This window comes from Aythya marila, assembly GCF_965140915.1.
Source record: "Aythya marila genome assembly, chromosome: 24".
In the NCBI taxonomy this organism is placed as follows: Eukaryota; Metazoa; Chordata; class Aves; order Anseriformes; family Anatidae; genus Aythya; species Aythya marila.
Genome location: NC_139065.1, coordinates 4,403,521 through 4,426,497, shown reverse-complemented (window position 1 = coordinate 4,426,497; position 22,977 = coordinate 4,403,521). Strand labels below are relative to the sequence as shown.

General features: G+C 57.8%; 1 protein-coding gene across 3 annotated transcripts; it reads left to right on the top strand.

Annotated features, from left to right (window-relative positions):
- Window positions 1–899: 899 nt before the first annotated feature.
- BLACAT1 (BLACAT1 overlapping LEMD1 locus) lies at window positions 900–22,284 on the top strand. Of its 3 annotated transcripts, none has more exons than XM_082778597.1 (3): window positions 900–966; window positions 21,614–21,839; window positions 21,994–22,284. In XM_082778597.1, the coding sequence occupies exons 1-2, from the start codon at window positions 901–903 to the stop codon at window positions 21,752–21,754; spliced, it is 207 nt and encodes a 68-aa protein (XP_082634723.1). In that variant the 5' UTR covers window position 900; the 3' UTR covers window positions 21,755–21,839; window positions 21,994–22,284. The 3 variants fall into 3 exon arrangements, with proteins under 3 accessions (XP_082634723.1, XP_082634724.1, XP_082634725.1); XM_082778598.1 differs by lacking the exon at window positions 900–966 and adding an exon at window positions 6,833–6,918; XM_082778599.1 differs by lacking the exon at window positions 900–966 and adding an exon at window positions 12,124–12,162.
- Window positions 22,285–22,977: the final 693 nt, after the last annotated feature.

The following is a 22,977-nucleotide window of genomic DNA, read 5'->3' as shown; positions in this document are numbered from 1 at the left end:
GTGCACGGCAGCCAGGCAGCCCCCGTGGCTGCTCTCCAAAACCGTGCACACCCGGAGAGCCATGTGGGCTTCTCAGGGGCCCCCCAGCAGCCCCGGGGATGCAGCTGCAGGGACAAAAGCAGGCGGTGTGGATGCCCTGCGGGGACACAGCATGTGAGGGGATGACACCCCCCTGCTCGCCCCCAACCTCCTGACCCCACAGCGGCAGCAGGGATCGTTCCTCTCGTGTCCTCTCCATCCTGCCGACCCCTTCCTTCCCCTCACTTTTACCCCCACAGCCAAACCTTGGTTTTGCTCAGGCTTAGCCTCACCTGACCACCCCCCGCTCACGAGCACCCCGCACGTGTCCCCCTTGCCATCCTTCCTTTGCCACCCCCCAGGGAACAAGCCCCTGTCCCCCCCAGCCCTCTCCCCTCGCCTCGCACGAGCGAGAGCGCGGCGGCACCCAAGTGTGCTCCGAGGTGCCCCCCGCTCCCACACCTTCTGCTGCTCTTGAAACGGGGCCAGCGTTTTTGTTTGTCTGCTAGCCCATTGCCAGAGCTGGGAAAACGCAAACAGCAGCGAGGGATGGGGGAGGAGGAGGGGTGGTGGTGGTGGGGGGGGAACCCTCACCGTTCGCTTCCCCTTGGCTGCTCATTTCAACCTTCTTTCAAGCAGAAATTACTCACATTAATCAAGAGTGAGAATGTGTTTGCAGCCCTGCAGATTTGGCAGCGCGGAATCAAATTCCATCAGTAGCAGCAGGAGGACGGGAGCCTGTATCTCTGCTGTGCACAGCCTAATAGAGCCATTGCCAGAGGAAATTGGATCTGAGAACTCCCCTAAATTAATCTACCCTTTAAAAAAAAAAAAAAATGCCAGGAGATCTACATGACAAATGAGTGTTTGCAACGGGAACTGATGCAAACACCCCGCACGTCGCTTCAGTGTGGATCTCCCCCTCTGCCAACACCTGCGTGGAAAGAGGTACAAAACAACCCCAACCAGCAGGGCTGGGGGCACACGGGGGACCCCAATGGGCAACTGGGGCCACGAGAGCTGCTGGGATGGGCAGAGGTGCAAAGACATTGCTGCCACTCAGCAACAAGCCCCTTTTTGCAGGCTCGGAGCTGGCTGCACCTGCACCGAGCATCTTGGTGGAGCTTGGAGGGATGCGGCCAGCCCCAGCAGCAGTGTGGGGCCGTGGGGCAGAGCTGGGGGCTGCTGTGCCATCCCCCACCTCCCTTACACCGTGGTGTGGGGCAGAGCAGGCAGCTGAAGGCTTCTGGGGCTCTGGCTGGCGTGCGTCATGGGGCCGGGGCGCAGGTGCCACAACCCAATCTGCTTTAATGGAGCTGCTGCTGCTCCAAGGTGATTGCTACTTTATTGGCTTATTTTTAGCCGCGCGGCCGAGCTGGGAGGAAGATGGATGGGTCTTGTCTTGGGAGAGACTTTTTGCTTGCTGTAGGAGCCCGGGCACAGGGCTTTGAAAGCTGCCTTGAAAACAGCCGGGGTGAATCTCCCCAAGTGTGGGGCTCACCGGGTCCTGCTCCTGCCCAGGGAAGGGTCCCAAGGGTGGGCATGGGCTGGGGGCTGAGCCCGTGGGCTGGGACAGCACCAGGGTGCTGGGCTGGGAGGAGAGCAGTCTCCAGCAAGGGGCTGCCAACACAGCTGCTTGCAAAACCCCCCTGGTAAAGCACAAAATGCCAGGCGGTGGTTGGGACCTTGTCTGCCTGGAGGGTCTCTGGGCCTGGGGTCTGCCTGCTGGTTGAATCCTCGCCTTTATTTCTTGGGTTTCTCAGCTCCCTGCCCCTTGAGTGGGGACTGAGCAGGGCCAGGTGAGAAGGAGACAAAGAGGATGCCCGGTGCTGCCTTGGGACCACTGGGACTTGCACCAGGGAAAAGCAACCTGGAGCATCTCTCGAGGAGCATCCCTGCGGAGGGAAATGCCTTGCCCCGGGTGCCTTGGGCACTCCGTGTGAGCTGGGTTTGCGGTCCGAGCGGGCTGGTGTGGTTGTGACTCGGTAGACGAGTCCTTCAGTAGGGATTTCAGATCTCAGACAAGTCTTCCAGTCGGGATTTCTGCTCCCTGGATAGATGTGCTTCGGGGGGTTTTGTTGCAGGAGCATTGTCAGGTGTTTATGGCAAATACGCAGCAAGGTGGCGGGATATTATAGGAAGGGGAAAATAAAACACCTCGGTAGACAGCTCAGAAAGAGTGTGAACTCATTTTAAAAATGAAGAAGCCTGCATAGACAGTGCGTGGCAGTACCTGGGCATCTCTGCCTCCCCTGAGGCCGTGGAGACCGATGGCAGGAGGGGAGCAGCGCCCGTCCGTGCCAGCACGAGCACGGCACACAGCCTGGTGTGCGGCGAGGCCACGGGGGATATTGATTCGTTTTCCACTGTAACCTGACAGAGCCTATTCTGGGGATGTAATGAAGACAGATGATCCCATCCCTTCGCCACAGCGCTTTGGGGAAGGGGGAAATTATCCGCCGCATCCTGGAGGGATGCTCCGCATTCCTCTGTGCCTCTCCCCCAGATCTCATCTAATTTCCACCTCTCCCCCTGATTATTCCTTCCTGCCGGCCTTACGGCTCCCTGCCTTGCCTGCTCAGCACCCACCACCTCAGCTGGCACCAGGAGAGGGATGTGGGGCTCGGCGGAGCCGGGTTGAGACCCTCTGGGTGCAGCCCCCTGGAATGGGACAAACTGGGAGAGGACCCACTGCAGCTCCTGTTTTCCTGCTCTGGGAAGCACCCCAGTTTCCCCAGCACCCTGCTGCCAGCCCAGCTCACTGCCAGCTCACATCCCTCCTCTGATACCTCCGATACAGGAGGAGACATCCCCAGAGCCACCCTGCTTGGGAGCCCCAGGCATGAGCCCAGCGCCTCCTCCCCGGACCTGTTAGATGTCATCTAAGCGCAGCTCCACGAGGCTGACGAGCCCCTTTCGCAGCCCGATCTCGGCATTTCAGAACCCACAGGCAGTGCTTTTTTTCTCCGCTGACCAGCGGTTGTGAATCCATCTTTATGGTAACACCAGGCTCAAGCATTCGCATGCCAGAAGGCAGTTATGTACGGCCATAAAGATGATTTAAAATTGGCCAGGGTTTAAAAAAAAAAAAAAAAAAAAAAGAGGAAAGGAAGAAAGAAAGCTCATATATTATCAGGTCTTTATTTCTCTTCTAGCTTTTACCCTTTAGAATTCATGTTTTCAGGCTTTTCTCCACAAACAACACAGTTGGAAATGCTAAAACGCTTTTATATAAGAGCTGAGAAGCCTTCAGAATCACAGGGCTGCGGGGAAAAAAAAATACCGCCTGCTGTAACACACGAGATATGATCTCCAGAGCTGCCAGCACCCTTTGCAAAGTAACCAGCTCCTAGTAAATCTTCAGAAAGCCGATGAGTCGTGCTGCTATCTGCCATCAGACCCAAATCCCGTCGGTGCACGGAGCTGGGGTTAGGCAAGGGTCAGCCCTGACTCTCTCCAAGGCTGTTCCCCAGGGCTGCCACGCGTCCAGCAGCCCCCCGAGGGAAGCACCCAGCCCTGCAGGGAACGTGCCCGGGGTTGTGGGGCCCCGTGGTGAATTTGCAGCCTCTCTTGGAGAAGTTTGAGCCTTTCCAGGGGGTTGTGCTCCCCTCGGTTCCCTGGGTGCCAGCCAGCCAAGTTCCTCAAGGTGAGAAACCGAATCCTGTAACACTGAGGGGAGCCTGTGCCCGGTGATTTTGAAAGGAAAACCTCTAAAAATAGGGCACCCCCGGGACCTTCCTGCCTGTTACTGGGTATAGGCACGCCACAACCCCAGCGATTAATTTTTTGATGCCTGCAGCCCCTCCACCAGCCCTTCACCCTCCAGCTTTTGGGCTGATTTTGCAGGGCCAGCTATGGAGGGCTGATGCGGGGTGAGGAGAGCATCCTCTCCTTTCGCAGCCATCTTTTCCTCCTGCTCCCGGCTCGCAGGCTCCAGTCTAACATCTGGCAAAGTTGTGCACCACGGGCAACGCAAGCGTTGCTGCTCATGGCAGGCCAGGCTGACAGATCCTGTGAGATCAGCCCCACGAGCATCAGCTCGCTCGCAAAGGGGGAAAAAAAAAAAAAAAAAAAAGGAAGCAAATCTTACATGACACATTTATTTTTGTCATCTATTTATTAGCTCAGAGCAAAAGTCCTGCTGCGCTGCATTGTGGGGATTATGCAAATGAGGGACATCAAGACAATTAAAAAAAAAAAAAAAAAAAAGCCCAAGTGAGCACAATGTCAGAGCCGAGCAGATGCTGCGAGAGGCGCAGCCCTCCCTGCCCATTCCCGACCTGCCGCAGCTCGGGTGCTCCTGCTCCTCCTCTGGCTTGTGCACACAGCCCAGAGGATCAGCTCGTTAGGCCCCTTGGCTAACGAGCTGCCTGCCACGTCCCTAGCACGCTGGCCTTGGCTGGGCTTCGCCTGCTCCCTGCCCAGGGGAGGGATGCGCTGGGTGGACCCTGCTGCAGCCACCCCGCATCGCTGCGCTCACCTGGAGCCATGCAGCCGGGGGTGAGGCTAATCCGGGGCTGAATTCGGATTTATGGGGTGTCCGACGGGGCCACCCACAAGGCAGAGAGCAGGGAGGGATCCCTGTCCCCAGTGGGTCCCCAGGGGGGAGCAGCCCAGTGCCCTGCCTGAGGGGACCGGTGGGGTGATGCCGTGCTCACGTTGGGTCGGACGCTGGCTCGGGAGCAGGACCAGCTCGCTCTGTGGGTCTGAAGCCTGCCGAAATCCCCCCTGAGCCACCCGTTGTTACACTGACAGCTCAGGATTTATGAGCTCGAGTGAATGGATAGCAATGAGCCAGGAAAAAAAAAAAAAAAATCAGGTCCCAGATCCGACTTCTCCTTGCTGCTGCACACCCCAGAGGACTCGGGCTGTGTGTTCGGGGATTTAATTCGGTCTGAGCCCCTCTGCTTTGAGACGGAGATGGAGGAAGAGCTCAAGGCAGCTGAAGTGCATGTCGATAGCTGTGTTCAGGCACAGCTCCTGCCCCGGCAGATCCTGGAAGTGGAAAAAGGCTGTTTCCCTGAAGCGTGTGGAGGAGATCACGCCGGCTGGCACTCGGAGACACCGGAGGATCCGGGGAGCAGCGGGGGAAACACGCTTCCATCCTCACTCCGCTAATTATACTCATTAGGGAAGGAATGCTGCCTCTGATTTCGAGCATTACCAGCTATTTTTAATTTCCCTGCCTGCTGAAAGCACAAATCGGAGAGCTCGGGTGTTTCTCTCTGGAAGCCGGTATTTCTCCTCCCAGGTCAGAGGCTCTTTGTGTCTGCCTGGCTGGGAGACGGGGGCCGGAGACAAAGCAGGAGGGGAGGAAGGGGGAGAGGGTGCGGGGGGCGAGCGGAGCCCCTGCCTGGGTGGGGACACGGGGGGCGCGGGGGCGTCCCCATCCCCATCCCCGTCCCCATCCCTGTCCCCATGCCACCGGCGGGTCGTGCAGGGCTTGGGGACGCGGACGTGTGCGCGGCTCCGCAGCCCAACGGGGAGAGCAGGGAGCGGGAGCTGGAGGTAATTTATGCTCTGAGCTCACCCCGGGGTTGCGGGCAGCCGTCCCCAGCCGGCGTGGGAGGGAGGCCTCTGCCCATCGCCCCTCCCGCCCGCGCCACACACAGCCACACGATTCCCCTACAATTAGGAAGACACCTATTCAGCCCCGCTGCTATTGCCGGGCTTTTGTTCCTTCTCTTCTTCTCCGCTGGCCAAAAGCGCTTCTTCTCCGCACGGGCGCTCGGCGGTTTGGTAACTCGCTTCTCATGACGCCTCCCAAGAAAGAGCCGGTCCCGCCGAAGTCCTGAAATAGAGAGGAGGAGGGGAAAAAAAAAAAAAAAAAAAAGAAAAGAAAGAAAGTAAGGCGGCATTTTTCTCTTTCTCTCTCTTTGTTCCGAGCCTCGCGTAGTGGAGTTGTGTGTGTGAGTGGGAGAGACGGTGAATCAGAGCGAGCCCACGCTGCGTGCCCAGTGCGCGGCGGGCAGCGAGCACCCGGCCACCTGCAGTCAGCAGCGGGTGTGCGTGCACTGCCTGCACAGTGCCCGGGCACGAGCAGCCCGGAGAAATTCCTGCTCTGCGTCTGGTTACGGTGTATATTGGAAAATGTGTTCCTGGATGTGCGTGGGGATGTAGCTCCGTGCAGTGATTTGCGGCATTTCGGGGCTAATCCGTGGCATTTGCTTGCAGCAGTTGTGTTCTTGTGTCTGTAGATAGGATTAGCTGAAAAAATATATATATATATATATGTAAATTCTCTTTGTTTCAGGCAGGAATAATCACCAGTTAGTCATAATTCAGCCGTGTGTGACTGTTTGTGAGGCTGTGTGTGTGTGTGTGTGCTTTCACGTTGCTGACATCGCCACGATTGGCATGCAGCACGTCGAGGTGCTGCTCAGCTGGATCGCACAGCAACTCTTCAGCTGGTGCCTGCCAGCCCGAGGTGTGCACTTGTATGAGTGTTCCTGCTCATGAACACACGTCGCTGCACATACGTGAGAAGTTTTTTGTCTCTCACTCATGCTGGTGGGGGGGGGAGCACTGTGCCTGCATGCACACAAGGACTTTTGCACTGTTTGCACCGCGTGTAAAAGCCGTGCATCGGCCCCTGCTTGCAGGCAAGGAGAATGATGAAGCGTGCCCGGGGCAGCAGAGTGTTTTTCTTTCTCCCGAGCGTGAACTGGAGAGCGAGGAGCAGATTTGTCAGAGCTTGTGCCTTGCCGAACAGCATCGAGTCCCGTAAGAAAAAAAAAAAAAAAAAAAAAAAAAAAAAAGAGCCAGGTGTCAGTGTGCTAGGAAGAGATCAGTGCTCTGAGGAAACGGCACCGGAGAAATCCTTCCTCCGGCTGGGAACCTGCAGTTCAAACGGCAGTGCTGGCATTCGGCAGGGCGGAGAGCGCTGGGCTCTGCGATGAGGTAATCCCGAGGAAAGATAAGGGAAGCGGTGCGTGCGTTAACCTGAAGGGAGCAGTGATGTCAGCGAGGGGAAAAGGGATTAATTACAGCGAGATGGGCATCGCCTCGATTTCGGTGCCTTTTGATTCCGGCTGCTCTTTCGTACGTGCCTGGCTACGGGAAGCAAGGGGACGGTGGCGGGGTCCTGAGGGCGGGCACGGTCTGGAGAAAGCGATCGGTGCCCCGTGGCTTGGGCAGAGCCCGGGTGCTGCAGAGACTGTGTGTACGTGTGTGCATGTGTGTGTGTGTGTGTGTTCGTGTGTGTGTGTGTGTGTGCTCGCCTGCCTGGGCTGCGATAGCCCATTACAGAGGATAACAATTTTTCTCTGCTGCAAGCACCAGCACTGGCAAGGATGGGGAGGGGAGGGCAGCAGAGCCCCCGACCCACCCCGAGCTGATGTGCTGGGGTGCCCCAGGGGACCCGGTGATGTCCCCTCCTGCTGTCTGCAGATGGCCAGGGCTCGTGGGAGTGGGGCTGGGATGGCTCTGGGAAGGGACAACGGGTTTGGTGTGAGCTCGGGGCACCTTCACGTTGTGCTTGTGGGTCTGCCCCTGTGGTTCATCTCCCCCCAGCTGTGGCTGTCCCTTGTCACCCAGAACCCCGGTGCTGTGTCCACGGGGGTGAGCAGGGGAGGAGAGGTTCCCAAGGTGGAGGAGAGGCGCTTTCTCCATCAGGATTTGTCCTCATGCTAATAGGTGTCACGTTATGTCACGGGTCCCTGGTGGGTTGTCAGCAGAACATGACAAATCGCTGGTAACGGCAAACAACGGCAGACGAAACACAAATATCTCCCGTCTGCATCACCTTAGATCTGACACTGCTGAATTTTTCACGTGGTGGGAAGGCTGGGAAGGTCACCGCCGAGGAGCGAGGTGCGTGCTGGGGACGTGCCCACGACCTCCATCGAGGGGAACGCCTCTGAGCATCTTCCCCTGGTGCGAGGAGCCCCCGGGGGCTCAAAGTGAGCCCAAGCCTCGTGGTGCCTGGCCATGGTGCTCCAGATCCCAGGAGGGCACAAAGAGCTGTGTGAGGCTCGGCCACCCTTCTGCCTCGCACACGCACCTACATGCGCACGGCGGTGGCTCCCACACGGGCACATCATCGTCCCGTCCCGTTTGGGTCCAAATCACCCCAGCTCCTGCCCGTTGCCTCCAGCTGGTGATGGGGAGCAGCACCCCACGGGGACGCTCCAGCTTCTCTCACTCGTGCCACTGCAAATCCCCCGTGGCAGCGAGGAGAAGGGGTCTGGGTGGGAGCAGGCTGTGGGGCGAGGTTCGGCTGGGTGCCGACGGCTGCATCCTGCCCAGGGGGCTCGAGCTGGGGCTGAGCTCAGCCTGGCTTCACAGGCTGCAGCCGCCCTCCCGTCCCCTGCCTTAGAAAGAGCATTTCTCATCAGTCCCGTGTGCTCCTCCTCCAAACCCAGACAAATTCCCCCCCGGCTGCTGCAGCGTCTCCTGCCTCGCAGCCCAGACTTAATTACAGCTGGGGCCGCGGGAGCTGAGGCGGCCGTGACCAGGAATGTGCTAAAAGGCCGTGAAGGATCTGGGTTACCTGGGTCCCCGAGTCGCGTTTGCCCTCTCTTAATGGGCTGCGTGGCAAATTGGTGGTTGGTTTGCAGGAGCAGATCCCGGTCGTTATCTTGTCCCTTCCCTCCCTGCCTCTCTCATCCCTTCATTTTGGAAAAGAAGCCAGAGAAAGCAGCCACGCCGTGTGTGTTGGGCTGAGCAAGGGGGCTCAGGGGTTGGCAGGGCTCGTAGGGACCCAGGACACACCAAGCAGTGGCTTCGGGGTCCCAGGGCTGGATGTGGCCCTCCCAGGGCTGCTTGGCTGCCCTGCTAAGGACTGCTCTGTTTGATGGTTTGCAGAGCACAGGAGCACCAAGGAGTCAAGCCAAAATGAAGGTATCCTGAAGCTTTTTTAGCACTCTGGGAAACAAAATCATCTGAAGGTTAGAGGGCGTTTTGTTTCACCTAGAGGAAAAAACTTTTGTTATGTTTCCAATCACCTGAAATGTGTGGTTTTGGGTCAGAGCACAGGAGAGCTGGAAGCGGCACGCTGTTCCAAACGGAGGGTGGGAAGGTGAGGCTGCAACTTCGCAGAGCTGGCTTTGTACCTGGAGCCAATTTGTACAAACTCACTGGATTTGCAAAACCTCCCTCCTGGCTCAGAGCTGCGTGTTCCTGCGAGAACATTTCTGCTCCCCAAAGCCACCTCAGGCACCCCTGGAGCAGCCCGTCCAGGAGCCTGGTGTTGGGCTGTGCTGTGCTGGGGCAGCCTCTCCAGAGAGCCTCGCGGCACCTCTCCAGCCCCATTTTTGCTGCATAATTCCCTGAGTTAGGGAAAAATGGGCCCTGGATCCCCTGGAAAAGGAAAACCGATCCCACGGGCTGCCTGGGCAGCGAGGAGGGGCAGATATCCCTCTCCTTACAAGAAAGCTGAACAGTTTTGTGTTGCCTTCTCTATTTTGGAAGGAGCGTGTGATTGCATATACATCTGCAAAATTAGGACTATTTGGGCTTTTTCTGGGTCTGTGTTTGTTGTTTGCTTTTTTTTTTTTTTTTTTTGTGACTGCCAAAGCATCCTGAGAAAGGAGCCTGGGCCCTGGGCTTTGCTGGGCTCTCGCTAACGCCACACTGCAGCGCTCGCAGCGCTGCATCAAGCACGGATGCATCGAGCACATCTCAGTACGGGTGCTGCACACAGCTTGGTCTCCTCGCCAGCCACCTGCTTTGGGGGCAATGGGGAAAAAAAAAAACCGTGTCTGCTTGCTGAGCTCACCGCTAAGGGTGCTGTGCGTCACCCGGGAGGCGCTCAGCTCACCTGCCCTTCCTTTCTACTACCTGCAGGAGCCAGGCAGCTGGGGGGTTAAAAGATTTTGCCTCTGTGTGTTTTGTTAAAGCAGCTATTGGTGGGAACTCAGGTGATGAGGAAGCTGATTATAACCCATAAATAGCCCCGATATCACCCCATCTGTGGTACGTACAGGTGGCAGACAGCGTGCACCTCAGCTGTGCCCAGCACCGACACAACAAGCGTGTTCCAGCCGCTTCTTCCCCAAGCAGATGTTCCCATAAAGCCAAAAAGTCCAACCCTAACGGCTTGGAGGACATGGAAATGCACGCTGAAGGCTTGGAAATGACATTGTTACAATGACAAATATTCTCCGAATGCCCAATTCATGATCCTGGGCGCCTTATAAATATGATTAGCAGATCTAATCTTGCTGCGCTGGAGCCAGTTGTCAAGACAGCTTGGAAATGGATCGTTGCCCAACGCTGACATCAACTGCTCCCCAAGTTATAAAGTTAATGGTTAAAAACTAACCAGGAGCTCGGGCCCGCACACCCTGTCCTGAGGTGAAGGGGCAAGCAAGGGGCTGGGGGGTGAAGGGCTGAGCAGGGGGCTTCAGATGATCCCCTAAAGGAAAGGCTGATGGCACCTCGTAGGGATGCCACCGCTGCGGACCACCGAGGAAAACAAAATCCCCTCGGTGAGCCTGGCGTGGCTGGTCTGTGTTGGATGCCCGTCCATCCGTCCATCTGTCCGTCCATCCCCTCCTTCCCCGTTTTCAGCAGTGTGGTTTGGTTTTTCTCCCCCTTGCAGTAGGGATGAGGCAGCTCCGGCGAGACTCTGCACGTCTCCGCTCTCCCCGCTCCTGGGACGTGGAGCAGGGAGCTGGGGACGGGGGGATGAGCCCCAGGGGAAGGCGAAGCGGCGCTGAAAGCCCTTGGCTCCTGGGAGGCATTGCTCTTGTGCTGTAATTCCCACTTTGGGTACTGCTGTGTGGGCACCCCAGGGGCCTGACAGCTCCGGAGGTGCCGCTGACACGCGGCTCTCTGCGTGCTGCCGGGAGCTGCCGGGCACCAGGTTTGCTGCAAAGCGGCTGGGAAGGCAGGGGAAAAGGATTTCCAGAAGCATGCCGGTGCCTCTGGGCTGCCGGGACGATTTCCAGCCAGGTTGTGGCAGCATCCCGGTGCCCCCCGGGACTGGTGGAACCAGGCTAAGCCCCGAGTGCCCCTGGCTCAGCAGGGAGCGAGGCAGGTAGCTGGCTGAAGGCAGCAAAATGCATTTTAAAGCATCACCCTAAGCAACGAGAGTCCCTGAGGTGTGTTTGGTGCCTTTACCCAGGATTTTCTGGGGCATCCCAGGAGGGACACAGCTTCAGAGCAATGCAATAGTGCTCACTCTTTGCAGGTGCCAGCAGCTGGGCCCGTGTTTTTGAGGCAGTCTGGCTGGGGTGAAGGCTGGGGGGGCCTAGGGAGAGCCCCCGAGCTGCTGCCCCCCTGCCCAGCGCCCAACCTGCCCAAACGGCCCCCACCTCCTCCGGCCAGCCTGCGCCTGGGACAAACAGCACGGGGGAGGCTTTGAGCGTCTCCAAGATACGGCGGATTTGGGCACCCTGTCAAATGTTCTCATTGTCTGACCCTTGTCCAGACGCCAGCAAAACCCTTTGGGAAATTCCCCCTCCACCCAGCACACCGGCTTTAATTACAGGAGAGGAATGCGAGGCGCAGAGCACTGCTCCTGCCGCCTCCGTGCGCCCGGTCGGCACGCTGGGAGAGCGACGAGTTTTGGGGGGCAAAGGGGGGCGGAAAGAGGGGCCACAGGGAGGTAGAGCCATGGCTGGGTGCTCCTGGATGCTTCCCAGTGCAGGGCGAGGAGCGGGGGAGGCTCGTCCCCCCCGTCCCGCTCTGGCAGCAGTACCCGAGCAGCAGGACATGAGTAATATCCATCCCACTGGGGGAGTTAGATCAAAGGCACTGAAGTAGATACAAGAGGTTTCTGCTTCACAGACCAGAGAGGCTGCAGTTCAATAGCGCCTTTGTTACCGGCTCTCTGGAGCCGGGGATGGAGAAATACCTGACCCCCGCCCCCCCGCTCCCGGCCCCTCGGTGCACAACCATTTCAAGTATGCAACCGCGCGGCGAGGCTCGGCGGGGATGCGGGGACGGGGCGCTGGGGACGGCAGCGGGAGCAAGGGAGGGCTCGGGGCTGCAGGGACGAGCCCCCGGAGCTCGGAGGTGCCAGGGGTGCTGGGCACCCCCAAGCAGGGAGCATCGCTTTGGCGCCCAGGTCTTGCTGGGGGGGACCAGGGCGATGCAGGAAGGAGAGGACGGAGCGGGCGATGCCGTGGCGGCTCCATCCCAAAGCCCGTGGTGCTGGCGTGGTGCCCTTCCCGTGGAGAGGATGCCGTGCTGCCAAAGGTGAGGTCAGCCGCGCTCGGCCGGCGGCTGCGGGGCGCCCTCGGGGAGGTGTGGGCAGGTGCTTGCAGTGCCCAAGGGCTGCCCGGCTCCTCGGGGTCCCTGTGGCACGGTGTGGGGCTGGTGGACCTCCAAGGGGAGAGCAGCGTGGTGCTGGAGCTGCCCGCAGGTGGGTGCAGCCTCCTCGGGAAGGTCTTGGGTGCCCCAAAGGGGCAGCAAGTGTGGCTTGACCATAACGCCTCGACCCCGTGGTGCACGAGGCTCTGGGAAATGGAGGCCGGAGCTGGGGAACAGAGAAGGGCACAGGGCACCTGGCACCCATGGGTGCACACCGGGGTCTTCACCTGCAGCCACACACGGCAGTGCCTGCACCCAGGCACGGTGCTGGTGCTGAGCCACGGCTGATCCTGCAGGGCTCAGGGCCACTCTGCCCACGGGTACATCCAGGGCAAGGGGCTGGGACACGAGGGTGGCTGCGTCACAGAGCGTGGCACACGGTGGCCTTTTCTTCTTGCCACTCACACGCGGGAGTTCAAGGAGAAAATGCCTTGGGAAACGGCACTTCAGAGCCACCCTGTGCTTCACAAGTTTGGCTTGCAGGTCAAAGTCCTGGTCGCTGCTCTCCCAAGCTGCAGGGTGCAGAATGCTTCCCCCTTCCAAACCTGGTGGCTGCATAGTTTTAGAAACATTCAGTGTCCCCAGGATTCTTGCTAGGGCAACAAGAAAGAGACTTTCCTGGGCTCAGCAGCAGAGCTGACCTCACCAGCTCCTGGCAATTCACAGCCACTGCTGCTGAGCAAGCCCAAGGCCGGGCAGGGGAAGAGAACGAAGGCAGAAGCCAGCATCTTTCCAGGCACAAGCTGGCAGTTTGGGGGCCACCAGAGGAGCTCCCCCAGGTGCAGGGAGATGCAGAGGCTTTGTGAAAGAATAAGGTCAAGGAGGTGTGTGTCGGGCTCTCGGCAGAGCTGCCCGGAGCAGCTGCTCACCGTGAAATGTGGCACCTTGTCCTGAGAAGCCTCTCCGGTGGCTGCCTCGGGGTAGGTGGGGGAGCGATGGAGGTTCCCCCAAAAGGCAGCAGGGAAGGTTCCCCCCCCCCGGCAGGCGGCTCTGCAGCCAGAGCTCTCTTTAGCCCTTTGTCTCCCCTGACAAAGGCAGGTCTGTTCGGCTCCCTGCGCACGGCGCATCCGCCCGTGACGCTGCCAGGTGAGCCAGGGCCAGCTCTTGTTCCCCATTCTGCTGCTGAGTGATGGTGGCAAAGCCCTCAGGGTCCCATTTCCCAAACAGCTACAGGACAGGGCGCAGCAGCACCCTGATCCCAGCTCCTTCCCCCTTGCTGACAAAGGGGATTTACCTGCGGTACCCTGCAGAAGGGGTGCCTGGTCTGCAGGTGTGCGCCTCTGCTGCTCCCTTTGCAGCCAGAGCGCTGCCTGGCTTCCAACTCAAGCTTTATCGGGTTCATTGGGATCCTGAAAAGCAGCACAGAGTGATGTGATGGGGAACACACGGCACTTAGAAAGGAGATAAGGAGTAGCTTCAGCCAGGACACTGGCAAAGGGAAAATAAACCTTTTAATTTTCTGCTCCTTGGGCACGCTGCCTTTAAAGCACCTCTGCTGCAAGGGGCTGCTGGCCCTGCAAGCATGGTTAACTCAGTGTAAGGAGTAAAAAAGGCTCCTGAACCCACAGGTCCCTGCCCGGGGGACAGAGCTGGCAGGGGTGGCCATGGCTGTCCTGCAGGGACCCTGGGGATGACGCCGCAGTGGCCGGAGCGATGCCGAGAGGTGACCTGGCAGAGGCCATGGGGGCTGGATGGGTTTCCTTGGATTTATAGGTCAGCGCAGGGGGAGCAGGTTCTTGGTGACAGCTTAGACAGGGGGGTTGCTTTCCCCACCCCCCCTCCTTTCCCTTTTTCCTTTTCTTTCCCCAAAGACTGCTGGCTTATCCTCGGTAAGCCCTCTGCTGTGGTCTATGGCTTTTTATTCCTATGTGATTGCTTTTCCTAACTCATGTAGGGCGAAAAGCCATGGGCTACGCAGGGGAGGGACTCCACCTTCCAGGCACCTCTGCAAACCACACGGACTCCTGATCCCTTTTTAATCACCCATATTTATTTGGTAACAAATAACGAGTGAAAGGGGGCATTGAAGCCTTGCGGGGCCTTAGAGGTTTAGCAAGACGGATGGGGCAGGGGGCGGCGAGCGGAGGGGCAGACAAAAGGGGCCGGGGATGGCGGGGGGCACGGCCTTTCAGGCGCCGTCGTCCCCATTCAGGGGGCTGAAAGGGCGCTCCGCGGCGCTGCGGAGGGAGCAGCCTTTCTTTGCAGCGAGCTTTTCTCACGCGGTTCAAAGCGTCCCCACCTGCAGCCCCCCAGAACAAAAGTGGCAGGCGGGGACCTCAGGGGCATTTCCAAAGGGGCGCCCGGGGAAGCGGCGCGGGCACGGCCGCCAGGTGATGGCAGAAGCCCATTTTCTGCTTTTGTCTGCTGTCCCTCACCGGGGGGATGGCTGAGAAAAGCCCCCACACCTCCACCCCATCCTCCCAGCACGCCCTGCCCTGGTGCGGGGATGCTGCAGAGCCAGGGGGTCACGGAGAGCCTGGTTTGTGCCATGCAGGCACCCCCTGATCTGTCCCTGCCACCCCCCAGGATATCAGATGGGAAAGGGCGCCAGGGAGCATGAGAAAAAGGCAGAACTTGGTAAATTTTTAAATTTGCACTTTCTAAATCCACATGGGCAGCACCTCCGAGCACAGCACGCGGTGGAGCCATGCAGGATGGGTGTGGGTACGGGTGCTGGATGGGGTGGGAGAGGAGGGCGATGTACCACCGACCCCACCACCTCCAACAGCACCCGAATAACAGCAGGGGGTCACAAAGCACCTCACCGCACAGGAAGCCAGGGATTTTTGTTCTTTTTTTTTATTTTTATTTTTTTATTTATTTTTTTTTTCTCTCACTTCCTGAGCTTTGAGTCATTAGGTGTCAGGCTTTCAAGTTTAGTTCACCAGCCTGGAATGCATCTTTAAAAATAATAGTCATTGAAAAAAATGAAAGCTGAGATTCAGCTGTAATCCCATGACTCAAGGAGGTGTGGAAGGAAGAAAATCATGAAATCCCATGAGTTTCAACAATGAAAGCATGAGAGCTGGCAAGGCTGTGGCACATAAATCATCAAAACTAAACACCATCAGTCAAAATGAAAGGAATTAAGCCAATCTCACCAGGCTGTTTTAATTATTTTTTAATGAGGATTTGCTCATTCAGAAAATTCACCAATCACAATGGCTGCCCCGAGCCATTCATGCCAAGCAGGGCCAGATCCTGCGTCGGCCACGCATGGCTTGGCCCTGGTGCGAGTCCAGGCTGGGAAGACAGGGGTGAGGGCGTCGCTCTGATAATTAATTGGCAAGAAGAGGAGAATACTGCAAAAGAACCAAAACCCCATGGAAGGTCCCGTTTCGCCACCAACCCAAAATGTTGTGCTGGGAAAGTGATGAGAAAATCCTTTCCAGGCAGTGCTGGCGCCTTCGCAGGTGCCATGGTCCCTGTGCTGGAGGCTTCGTTTCGTGGATATGGAGCCTGCACTCCACAATCGGGGCTGCTGGTGTTAGGTTTAGGTTAAGCTTCGTCTGCTTCCAACTGTCGAGGAGCCAGGGAAGAACCTGAGCCTGCCTTGGAGCAGCCGCGGCTCCCATTAATATTTTGGTGGCTGTTGCGCAAAGCCTCTCAGAACGGGATTATTGGCAGCCTGTCTGCGGAGCGCCAGCTGGAAACGCTGCCCCCGAGACCTGCTCTCACTACCCTTTATGCTATTGATTTTTCTTTTAGCAAGGCAGGCGTTAAGAAGGAAAGAAACGCAGGGAGCACGAGCGGCTCTGTACCGCGCCGGTGTTTGGTGAGGGCTGGATCCGAGGGCAGCCTGGGTGGGAAGCAGCTGTGGGCACGTTTCTCACGGCACCTGGTGGTCAGCAGCCGGGGCCGGTGACTTTCTGCCAGGTCTCTTTCTTTCTCGCCCTTGTCTGGGCAGATCCAGCTCTCCCTGGCAGTGCACAAAGGCTTAAGCAGCACGATTTGGCTCCTGCTTTTCCATCTGTTTGATCCTCAGAGGGACATCTGACCGGGCTTACAAGAGGCGAGGGGCAGGAGGCGTGCATGGGACAAGCATTTCTGTGCAAACTCTGCTGTGCAAAAGGCCTTGGCAGGGACCCCTGGACAGGGTCCATCGTGGAGAGGAGATGCTGCCAGCATCAGGTGAGCTCCGGGCTCGGCTGTGCCCAGCTCCCTGGGGCAGCTCCCGGCACCTTTCCATCCCCACAGCCTCAGCTACCCACATCCCAGGGCACGACACGGGGACCAGGGCTGCTGGCAGCTGCTCGCCCCATTTGGGTTCTCAGTGCTCCCTTTTGGGTCTGTGAAAATCCCTGCTCAGAGCCTCCCTTTGCCCGGGGGAAGCCTGCAAAGACAAACCCCAGAGAGTACAAGGCAGCAAAGCAAAACCCCTCTGCTCTTGTGTTATAAAACATTCACAGCGTGGAATAGAACAGGAGGCTGGGTTGGTGTTTTCAAAGTGTCTTAGAGGACTTCAGCACACACCTGTTTTCACAACGGCAGGGACCAAAATCCCATCCCAGGTCCAGAGGAGAGAGCTGGACGAGTGGCTGCAGGGGTGCTCCCGGGCAGCTCCAGCTCCCATGCCCAGCCAGAGCCCTCCTGCGCCTTCCTGAGCTCCCAGGAGCAGGACAAGTCACTAATTACAGATAATAACTGCCATTTAGGAGACAGGCATCCACCGTCCCTGGCTTCCTCTGGGTGTGGAGCTGCCGTACCCCCGAGCTGGCGATGGGCGAGGTTGGGGCTTGTTCTGTGCTGCCCTGCAGGGAGGAAAAATTGCAGCCGCATGCCTCGACACACAGCCCTGTGCTGCAGCCTTGGCCCCGGCCGTCCCTCCTCGCCCCCAGCATGGCACCAGCCGTAATTTTGGCTCTGGGCACGTGGGAGCCACCCGGCTCGTGCCCAGCTCACTGCGTAACGCTGCGCTGGGAAAGCCGCCGCAGCTTCTTGCTGGGTCACCCAGCCCCGAGGATGGCAGTCCCGAGAGATAACCAGGGGAAAGAGTGCCAATTAGGAACGTTTTAATTACAGACAGGTGATAACGAAGTGAAAAGCTGTTGCTGTTTTATTTTTTTTTTTTTTTTTTAATCAGAGCTGTGACAGCTCCCAGCCCTGATGGGGCTCCGTGGGATGCCAGCACCTCGCTGGCCGCCCCCAGCACACATGGGGCTGGGCACCGGGGATCCCAAGGGAGCAGAGGGGGATGCTCAGTGGGGACTGGGGCAGGTTTTAAGCCCAGCCCTGGTGCAGGCTGCCAGGAACGGGACCAGGACACTCCTGAACACGCCACAGCCCACATCTCCGGCAGGCAGAGCTGTGGCACGTCCATGCAGGCTGCTGTCGGAGCGGGCACGCACGGGTCTGCGCGTCATGCAAGGACTCATCGGGGCTTGGGGTATTGTCACCAGGCATTCATCTGCTCCTTGCATCACCATCCAACCCTTGCTCCAAAACAGGAGTCCCAGAAAGTGGCTTTTTTGGGGGTAGAAACACAGATGGAGAAGCAAGCACTGGTGTATCTCCATGGGGGTGTCGGGATGTGCTGGCACCCCGGCACTCTTCTCCTCGCAGCGCTGGAAATCGCGGGGTAAATAGCTGAAAGCAAAGTGCAGCTGGGAGGAAGGAGGTGTGCCCGTCCTCCTGCAGGACTTGGGTTTTCAGAGCTCATTTCCTCGAGTGCTGATCCCACACAAAATTCAGGTCACTTGGCTGCTCCCGCACGGCTGTTGAGAAAACCTGCCCCCAGTTAGCTGGTGCAGAGCTCGTGGAGCTTTGCCTGGACGATTCAGGAACGAGACAAAACGAGATAAATCTGTGACTTGCTGGGAATTATTTATTCAGCTCTGCTCTTGGTGGGGAATTATGGATGTGCCGGTGGTGCCACCGAGCACCTTCCTCCTCCCGGCTGCTTGGAAATGGGTTATTTAGTAACTGGTGAGGCCACCGGTGCTGAGTCAGCCCACAGCTAATGAACACCCTGGCTGCCCATTTGAAATTTATTGCACCTATTAATTACAACCATTAGCTGCAGCCAGTGAAATTTTTATAATGAGGACCCTTGCGACTTTGCCTTCCTAGCAGCAAATTAACTGTGTGGGGGGAAGAATCAATGGGATCAGCATACTTTACAGAAGCGATGTTTTAATTAGCGATTCTCTGCAAACATGCCAAGCAACAGCCTCTCCGTTCATTATCTCTCCTTAAAGGGATGGTGCTTCTTTTCAGGTTAGCTTTAGCCCGGTCTCGTCTCCTCTGTTGCTGGCTTTCCAATGCACTGCTGCTCGTTACAGACGCTGCTTTGAAGTTGGCTTTGTCTTAGGTTTGGCTGTAAGCAGCGCTACGTTCGAGGTTTGCAGGGAAAAAATAAAAAATAAAAAGAAGAAGAAAAAAAAAGCAGCCCTAGGAAATAATGGCTTGGAAAGCTCAGCTGAAATACAGAGAAATTGGGCAAATCCTGCGGCTGCGAGGGTCAGGAAGGGTTTGAGTCCCTTCGTGTGATGGGTGCTGCGTGGGGAGGGCTCCCATGCTCAGGAAAGGGGCACAGGGAGCAGCTGCCCTGCGTGGTGCTGCGGTGCCTCGAAGGGATGGATGCTCCTGGAGCATGGCTCTGCCACCCGGGGCACTCCTCTGAGCATCTGCACAGCAGCTTTTAGAAGTCCAGGCTTGAGATTCCCCCCCAACCATCCATCGTTTCTTGGCTGTAGAGGTGGACAGACTAGCTGTCATGAAAGGCAAAGGGAATAAAATTTCTGGGAACTTTTCTACGTTTCGTTACAAACGGTTTAATTGCATTCAGTTCCTGCGAAAAAATAAAAGGGGCCGATTTCCATTGCAAATGATCCCATTTCCCAGGAAAAACCGACATGCTGGCGGCAAAAGGCAGCTTTGAAATTCAGGGCTTAAAATGCAAAACTTAATGCTTTTTTTTTCAACCAAGTAGCTAAAAGTTAACTCGACTGTATTTCTCAGGAGGGGAAAATAAAAAAAAAAAAAAAAAAAAAGCAAAGCTGGGGCAGAGGAAACTAAGAAAATCAGCCAAAACGTGGGCTCCTGATCCTGTGCGTGTCTTCCCCATGCCCGTGGCCACCGGGGCCACCCAGCAGCCACCACCCTGAGCCCATCCCCACGGCGATGTGCTGAGCCCAGGGCAGCGTGTCGGGGTCTCGAGGGGAAGAACTGGGGCTGGGCGAGAGGGAGAGAAGATTTCCCACCTCGCCTGCGCTGCTGAGAGTTGCCTGGATGCGAGGCAGAACCCAGGGAAACGGGTAATTGCTGGGCTAAGGAATTGGCTCTGTCCAGCTGGTTCGGAAAGACATTTTTTAGGGTCCAGGGAAAGTGACATTATTAAAGTGAGCATGCTGATTCCAGACAGCTCCCAATTCATCACTGTGACAGTGACAAACATGGCCTGGGGTTATGCAGTTGACTAAAGAGAATTCTCTAGCTTTACATTTTTAATGTTCCTCGCATTTTCCCTGCTGCAGCCGAGTTTTATCCAAAGGATCTTCTCCCTTGAATAGAAAGGGCAGCATGGGTCTGTGAAGCATGCCCAGCCCTTGCAAATCAAGCAGGGCTTCTGTCATCGCTGCCCAAGCCAGTTCATTTATTTTTTAATTATTCCTTGCTCCTTCAGGATCCTTTTTCTACCTTTTCAAGAAGAACAGGAGCGCCAGCCTCAGCTGGGCTGCCTCTATTCTCCGGGGCTCATTCATCATTGTCCGCTGCCTGAATGGGAGGCAGAGGGTCAGCCTGAAAAGCCTCGCCGTTACAAGCTCCTCTAAATATATCAATAGCTCCCTACTGGACACGGGGGTCCTGCCAGCCCGACCGCCCAGGATTTTGGTGGTTTTTTGTTTTTTTTTTTTTTTTTTTTTTTTTTTTTTTTGTGTCTGCAGCGTGGGGACGGATGGGCACGGGGAGACGTGGAGGGCACGGGGCTGCAGGGACGGGCATGGGGGGACCGGGTATGGCTCAGCCCAGCCTTCTTGGGGGGTCTGCCACAGGCGTTTTCCCCCGATGAATAAAGTGCTGGGCAGGGTGGGATGCTGTGGTGGGGAGCTCTGCATGAGCCTGGGGGTGTGCAGTGCCGGATCCAGACACTGTGCCCACCCAGGGACTGGTCCCTGAGGCTTCCCCCTCCCTGCAGGCAGAGGGGTTTTGCTCTGCTCCCACTGGAGCTCTGCAGAGCCGGGAGGGCGCAGCAGCCCCTCGCAGCCCCTCTGCCCCAGCCGCTCCCTCCCAAATCCCATTCTCAGGCTCCCAACAAAAAGCAACAGCACAAAGAGAGGCGCGGGGACCTGCCGCTACGCTGGGAAGCCATTCAGAACGGGAGACTCATTAAAGAGCCTGTTGTCGTGATTTGTGAGCTCCAGAGGTAGCCTGATTGAATTTGGGAGCTGCTGGGCAGGTACCCAGATGGCTGGGGAGGGGGGCAGAGAATTAAACCTCTCGCTGCTGCCCTTGGCTTTGTGCTGCAGCTGGGCCCCTCGGAGGGGGGAAGGCAGGGAGGTGGCAGACATCCCCCCTGCACGAAGGGAAAGGCTGCAGGGAGGTTAGGGTGAGGGTGGTGGGATTGGGGGGCTGCACACTGCCCCCCTCCCCGCTGTCTGGGGTTTCTCTCTGCTCGCTGCCCTCAGTGCCTGTGGCTCTCTGGGTCTCACGCACCAGATTTCCACCTGGTGCTTCGATAGCCTGAGCGCTGCCCATTGCGCCCATTTCACAGACAGGTAAACTGAGGCCCCGAGCTATTCCCTCTCGGTGCTGCTGGGGAATAAATGCTGAATTTGGGCTCTGCAGAGAGCCCACATGCTGGCGGTGCTGTGGGTGCTGGGGTCTCTCTGCTCCCATGGGGCTGGAGGACGATGTGGTGAGGATGTTTCCCACTGGTGCTGGGCACAGCTTGCCAGCAAAATTAGGGCTGGTAACCTGCAAACCATGCTACCATTTAAAACGGGGAGAAAACGGAGGTTTCACTTTCAGATGGTATTTCTGCCAGTATCTGTTGTTTATTTTAAAAAAGCAGCCTTTCGTTTGCATAATTACATTCTGCAGCTGCTGGGCCGTAATGCAGGCTGTGCTTTGGGGCATTATTTTATCCTTTTGGAAATGGACACAACGCCAGCGGATGCTGCTCTCAGCTGAGCCCCCGGGGCCCACAAATCCCCATCAGGCCCCACAAGCTGTCCCCACGTCTGTCCCCATTGTCCCTTAGAGCAGAGAGGGGATGGGGTTGGCTCGAGCCTGGTTCCAGTCGGGTGATTTGGGGGATCTGTCCCATTCATGCATCACCTGCAGGGCACCTGTGGGAGCTGCCCTGATCTCTCCACCTCTCCCTGTCCCCGTCCAGGTCTCCTGGGGTGTCCCCACACCTCTCCTGCTCTGGGGGATGCCCCAGTTCACCTTCGCCTGCTTCTGCGGGCTCCATGGCTTCTGCAAGATGAAGAGGAAGAAGGAGGAGTCCAGCGCGGAGCAGGAGACGGCGGTGTGAGGAGCAGACGGGCCTCAGGACACCGGAGCTGCTGGGGGGGGGACATTTGGTGCCCCCTCTCCTCTCTCCTCACCAGGGACCGCAGGTGGGAAGGGGCAGGGGGCTGGCGGGGGGCTGGGGGCTGTGCCCGAGGAGATGCTCAGCACGGGTGGCTTTGCTCCTCAGGGTGGGCAGAGGGAGAGAAATCATCTTCTCCAACACCCTTTGCCTGCAGCCCGGCTCCTTTTCTCTCCCCACAGACCTGCCCGGCCAGGAGAGAGCCGAAGCAGAGGAATGGCCGCACGGAGAGGCACAAGGAGGAGTTGTGGACATTACCTGGGTGCTGCACCCATCCTGCACGGACCCCCCCGAGCCCTCAGCACCCCAATGGCCGCTGTCGGATGCCGCCCCGGTCCCGATGGGGCAGAGGATTCCCCCCTGAGCCCGCTGCCAAGGCACACAGACAGACCCCAAGGGGGGTTCAGCAGCCAGGGCCAGGCCTTGCCCCTCCTGGGGCCGTAGTGTTGGGAGGCCGGCCCGGGGTGGTAAGCGGTCTCGCTGCTGCAGAACCTAAAAACGAGCTGTACTTTTAATTTTATTTATTTATTTATTTATTTTTAAGCAACTCTCGAGAAAAATGCCTGGGACTGCAAGAAGCCGTTCTCCACGCTTTGCCTGTGCCTGGCCCCGCGGCTGCAGCACACCGAAGCATTTTGGGGACACCAAACGCACCGGCCGGCTTGGACACAGCTCCCGTGGGACCGGGGCGGAGGGGACACGGTGGTGACACCCACCCTGAGCGATGCGGCTCAGCGGGGGATTAATCTGGGTTGGCAAAAGGGCCAGCAGCCCCCAACTCGAGGCACTGGAGTCTTGCTCCAGGGACATTTCCAGCACAAACCTGTCCTGCAGAGCAGAAACCCTTAAACTCTTCCTGCTGGTGTTTCTCTTCTCTGTCTGGAGACCCCCCCAGCCAGGGGCTAAAAGCAATGCCTGCGGCTGCCAGGCAGGGGATGCTCGCCCCGAGGGCTGGTCCTGCTCCTGCCACCTTCATCCTGTGCTTTGTTGCTGTCCCCAAGGTCCCCAGGGTCCCCTTCTCTCCTCTCCCCTGTCTGTGTGTCCTTCCTACCTAGAGTTGAAGCCATACAGGAGCTCCCTGCATGCTGTGCCTTCCAGGAGGCGTCTCACAGATGTCCCTGCTCAGAGACCCCCCCAGCCAGCCCCCAAGGACTGTCGGAGCCCCC